This window comes from Colobus angolensis, unplaced genomic scaffold, assembly GCF_000951035.1.
Source record: "Colobus angolensis palliatus isolate OR3802 unplaced genomic scaffold, Cang.pa_1.0 Scaffold76, whole genome shotgun sequence".
In the NCBI taxonomy this organism is placed as follows: Eukaryota; Metazoa; Chordata; class Mammalia; order Primates; family Cercopithecidae; genus Colobus; species Colobus angolensis.
The window spans coordinates 1,301,763-1,306,543 of NW_012121376.1; the positions used below are offsets into that span (position 1 = coordinate 1,301,763).

A 4,781-nucleotide genomic window follows, 5' to 3' on the forward strand; every position below is an offset into this window, starting at 1 on the left:
TATCCCCCACCTCGCCGACACCCCTACAGGGCAGCAGCCCCTTCAGACACAGAGTGTAGTGGGGGAACCCGACTGTCCCAGGCCAGACAGGAGGAGCCTAGTGGGAGTGACCCCCAGCCGGGTCCCTTGGACCCTCGGTGTTCCTGACTGTAGCCTGGGCTAGGGGAGGGGTAGCACCTTCCCGAGACATCCACAGCCCCCAGGCCCAGTGTGGGGCACCCTCACGCAGCCCTTGGAGACATCATCCTAGAAACGGCAGGAATGGTGGCTAAGGGGCCGGACAGGGTGGGGGCCTGCCTGGCTGGAACCTCAGCCCTGGCTTGCGTCCTCTCTCTCGTAGCTGGGGTGGTGAACCCCCCGCACAGGGCGGTGGGAAAGGACGGAGCTAATTTACCCGGAGCTCGCCAGAGCCCGTCTCGGCCGGAGTCTCCACAGTGCCATTTTGCAGATACAGCAAGGGTCAGAGAGGTTAAGTGACCAGCCCAAGGCCACAGCCTCTCTATGGCAGAGCCCACGGTCAGGGAGGCTTTAGCTGGGTGCTTGGCAGAGCAGCGGAGTCTGCGAAAGCCCTTGTAGCTCAGCTAGTGCCTCAGCCACCGCTGCCATCGCTGCGAACATCAGTTCCCCAGCCTGAGTTCGCATCTGTGCAGAGGGCAGCTTCAGGCGTTCTGCAGTCAGAGCCTCCATTCGGCAGTGGGGTTGGGGCATTTTTGACCAGCTCGGTTTGTGTAGCATTTTAGTGGTGACACCTCCCGGGCGCCCTGGACTCCTGGGAACAGAGTGGGGACACTGCCTCGAAGGAGGCTTTGCAGGAGGCTCCCACAGGCCCCACCCCATTCTGCAGGCCTAACCCTGCTGGCCGAGGGCGGCGACGCGTCCCGCGCACACGCTGGTGTTGCCCAGTCCTGGGTCCCCTGCACTCTTCCGAGCCTGCCCCACACGCGGCCCAAGGGTCAGGCTTTCCAGAAGCCTGGGATGCAACCCCACCCACCGCCCCGGCTCCCAGCTGGCCCCAGCCGGCCCCAGCCAGCCAGGGATCCAGATGTTCCCCCCGCCCTAACCGCGACCAGCCGGTTCCCGAACGGGCCAAGGGGAGGCCCCTGGGGAGGGGCTGATGAGGGAGGGAGGATGTTTGGCTCCTCAGACCTCCCGGGACCTCGTTTCCCAGCTCATGCTCCTAATGTGCTCGACAGATGGCTGGTTGGCCCCTGTTCAGCTATCCAAAGAGAAAAACAGGCCCGCAGCCGGCACTGCTCGAGGGCCTGGTGGAAGCAGTCATGGGGAAGGGGGAGGCGCTGGCGGGAGAAGGCGGCGTGGCAGCTTTGAAACGCATGAGAAAGTTGGGGAATTGTATTTATTTACAAATGCTTAGAACCGCTGGCCCTCCCAAGTGGCCTGCTGCTGGGCCCTGGTCCAGCACACGCTCAGGGTCCAGCCTGTCCGCCCTCCTGCGGCAGCTCTGGGAAGACTTTGAGAGCACAGCTTGCAGCCCAGCGGTGCCAGCCTGGAGCCAGGGAGGAGGCGGTGGGCGCCGTGAGTACTCACAGGCACCAAAGGCAGGGTCTGCGCCCAAATCCTGTACACTGGGCCGTCCTTCGGCCTCACGCTGCGGAGTCCTTACCCGAAAACACGGAGTCCGGTCTTGAGGCTGTCCTCACCGAGGCTGCAGGATCACTGAGCACCACGTGCTCAGAGCAGCGCGGCCACAGAACACGGGTGTTCACCTCCCAAGTCCACACTCCGTTGAGGCCAAGGCTGGAAACCAGCGGGAAGGGAAGGGGAAGCTGACTCTGAGGGGTTTCCCATCAGGGCTGGAGCAGACATACTGCCCGTAATCAGCCGGGTTTCACTCCCAGCTCCCTCGTGTGAGGGCCTGCAGACCCGGGGCTGCCTCCCCCTCTCTGAGCCTGCATTTCCCCAGCTGTGCCCTGTCATGTGGTGCCTGCTGGGCGGGGCGGGTGCAGGCGGGAAGACCAGCCGTGATCTGCTGCACCGTCTTCTCCAGACGGCGCCATGGGAGGGAGCTGGGTGCAGTGGAAAAGCCCCAGCCTGGGAGTCCAGGATCTGGGCTCAAGCCCCGCACGCCCCACGTCGCTGTGTGGCCCTGGTGAGGCACTCCTGCGAGCCTCGGTGCCCACTCTCCCACGGCGCCCTCCCACGGCGCCCTCCCACGGCACCCTCCCACGGCACTGCTAGGAAGGAACTTGAGGCCCACAGAGGTCGAGCACCTAATCTTTGAGGCCCGAGGTCAAGTTGAGCTTTCAGCCACCCAACCCAGGCCCCCTCTGCTCAGACCTGAGCGGGGCTGTGCACCCCTGCACGCCCCCCAGGCCCTCCTTCCCCACCCCACAGGCAAACCTGCCCTTGCTGCAGCGGGAGCTCCTGCACTGTGCACGCCTGGCCAAGCAGACGCCCGCCCAGTACCTGGCCCAGCATGAGCAGCTCCTGCTGGACGCCAGCGCCTCCTCCCCCATCGACTCCTCAGAGCTGCTGCTGGAAGTCAACGAGAACGGCAAGAGGAGGACGCCCGACAGGTACCTGTGGGCTGCGGGCATCTGGGCTGGGGGCACCGTGGACACGCGGCTCACGCTGCTCCCCTCTCGTAAGAGAGGGAACCGCCTCTGGGGCTGCAGGCCCGGCCAGCCCACTCGGGCTGAGGGAGCGTGGCAAAGCATCCCAGGGCCAGCAGGCTTGGCGGCTGCACGGACAGACACCCCAATGGGCTGCAGACTCAGATGCTCCGGGGAGCCTAGGAGGACAGGGAGGAGGCTGGTGGGAAGACGGCTCTCCCCTATGTGCTGGGTGTGGACTCCGAGCGTCCAGGGGTCCAGGGTCCCCAGGTGCCTGGGCTGGGCCCACTCTGCTGCTCCAGATACTCTTGTGCTGCTGCTGCCCAGGGGGCAGGTGGTCTCCAGTTACGGGAGGCTGGTGTATCCCTCTCCTCATTCCCAGAGCAGTGAGTCCGGCTCTTTGACCACCAGGCCTCAGGATCCCATACAGCTCGAGCAGGGGTTGAGGCTGGCATAGGCCCCGGCAGAGGGGTGGCGAGTGGGGGTGCCAGGCTGGGCTCCCCAAGGCTGGTGTTTTGCTCCATGTTTCTGTCTCGCCCTTACGTGTCCTCTTTCTCTCTGCCCATACCTGTCTGCCTCTCACCCTGCCTGCACCTCTGTCCCTGGCTCTGCTATATCCACTGCCCCCACCCCGCCTGCTCTTGGGCTAGGACCAAAGAGAACGGGTTAGACCGTGACCCGCTGCACCCCGAGCACCTCAGCAAACGGCCATGCACCCTGAACCCTGCCCAGCGCTATAGCCCCAGCAACGGGCCCCCGCAGCCCACGCCACCGCACTACCGCCTGGAGGACATCGCCATGGCCCACCACTTCCGAGACGCCTACCGCCATGCGGACCCCCGGGAGCTGCGAGAGCGCCATCGGCCACTTGGTGAGCAGTGTGGTGGGGCAGAAGTGTGGATGCATGTTACAGGAGCACACGTGTGCCCACGTGTGCACACCTGAGCATGTGGGCGCAAGGCACCACGGGCAGCTGTGTGCACCCGAACTCAGGAGGCCCCGTCCCCCCTGCCTGGCACCGTTCGGGGCCAGGAGGGTCCTGTCCCCCCCGGGGCAGGGTGGTGGCTGCAGAGGGGCCTGTCCTGGGCCCTGAGCCCACCTGTCCCCCTGCGGTGTGCAGCCTCGGGCCTGGAGCTGCCCACGTGGTTCTCATCCGAGTTTGGCGATTCCCACAGTGCACCTGCAGGCGGGTCACATGGCTGTGCATCTCAGTTTCCTCCTCTGTCATCTGGGTCAGACCAGAGTCCCACCTCTCAGAGTCCAAGGCCCGGGGGAGTTAATGCAGAGTCCAGCAAGGGCTGCCATGAGGCCTGGTTGGTATCTAGAGCAGGTGGTGGGCATGGAGACTCAGAGTGAGGCCTGGCTGGTGTAGATAACAGAGAAGTGGGCATGGAGTCTCGGCCTGAGGCCTGACGGGCATGGATAACAGAGAAGTGGGCATGGAGTCTCAGTGCATTTTACCCTTCACTCGTTCCTGAGCCCGTCAGCAGGGTAGCATCAGCACTCCCATACCACAGATGAGCAGACTGGAACCCAAGAGCACACATAATGCACCCACAGTCTCATAGCCCAGCCTGCCTGACTTTTTGACGGCCTCTATGCTGAGGACCCAGAGATGGTTAGGCCCAGCCCCACCCCAGGAGGCCCCCAGGGCAGGCTGCAGGGAGGCCTCCAGTCTGCCATGCTGAGACAGAGACCCAGGGCACGGTGGGGGCCCAGCAGCTGGGTCAGCAGAGGCCTTGCCCTGCACAAGGCCATTTCCCAGCCCCCACCTTGCGGAAGGTTCCAGGGCCTGGGCCCAGGCAGCAGGTGACGGCGTCTGGCATGCTGCAGCCGGGCCGGGCAGGTGCTGACTCCCACCCGCTTCTGCTAATACAAAAATAAACGCCAGCTGTCGGGCACGTCTCAGCCACTATTTTGGTTGGGGTGTTGGTGACGGCTGCAGCTTCACAGGCGGCAGAGCAGGGTGGTGACTTTGAGCTGTGGCTGCCACCTCCTCACCTCCTCTGCAATTTGGGGGAGCCATTTCAGGTTCAGGAGCTAGGATATCTTTAGCGGCTGAAAGGGGTCCAAAGAGGGAGACCTCAGCCCCGGGAAGCATGAGCCATGGCCGAATGCAGAAAACAGTGGGACCTGGAAGCCTCTCACGTCTCCAGAAGCCGTGGGCGCAGCCACCACGACAGAGTCGGCCACTGCCAGCGTCACTCACGT

At 64.4% G+C, this 4,781-nt stretch overlaps 1 protein-coding gene across 1 annotated transcript in view; it reads left to right on the top strand.

Moving 5' to 3' along the window:
- The window catches only part of CBFA2T3 (core-binding factor, runt domain, alpha subunit 2; translocated to, 3), a 104,033-nt gene that overhangs the window by 88,478 nt on the left and 10,774 nt on the right, over positions 1-4,781 (top strand). The window contains exons 6-7 of the mRNA XM_011928075.1: positions 2,353-2,534; positions 3,221-3,441. Of these exons, the coding sequence (XP_011783465.1) occupies positions 2,353-2,534; positions 3,221-3,441 (403 nt within the window). The remainder of the gene's footprint in view (positions 1-2,352; positions 2,535-3,220; positions 3,442-4,781) is intronic.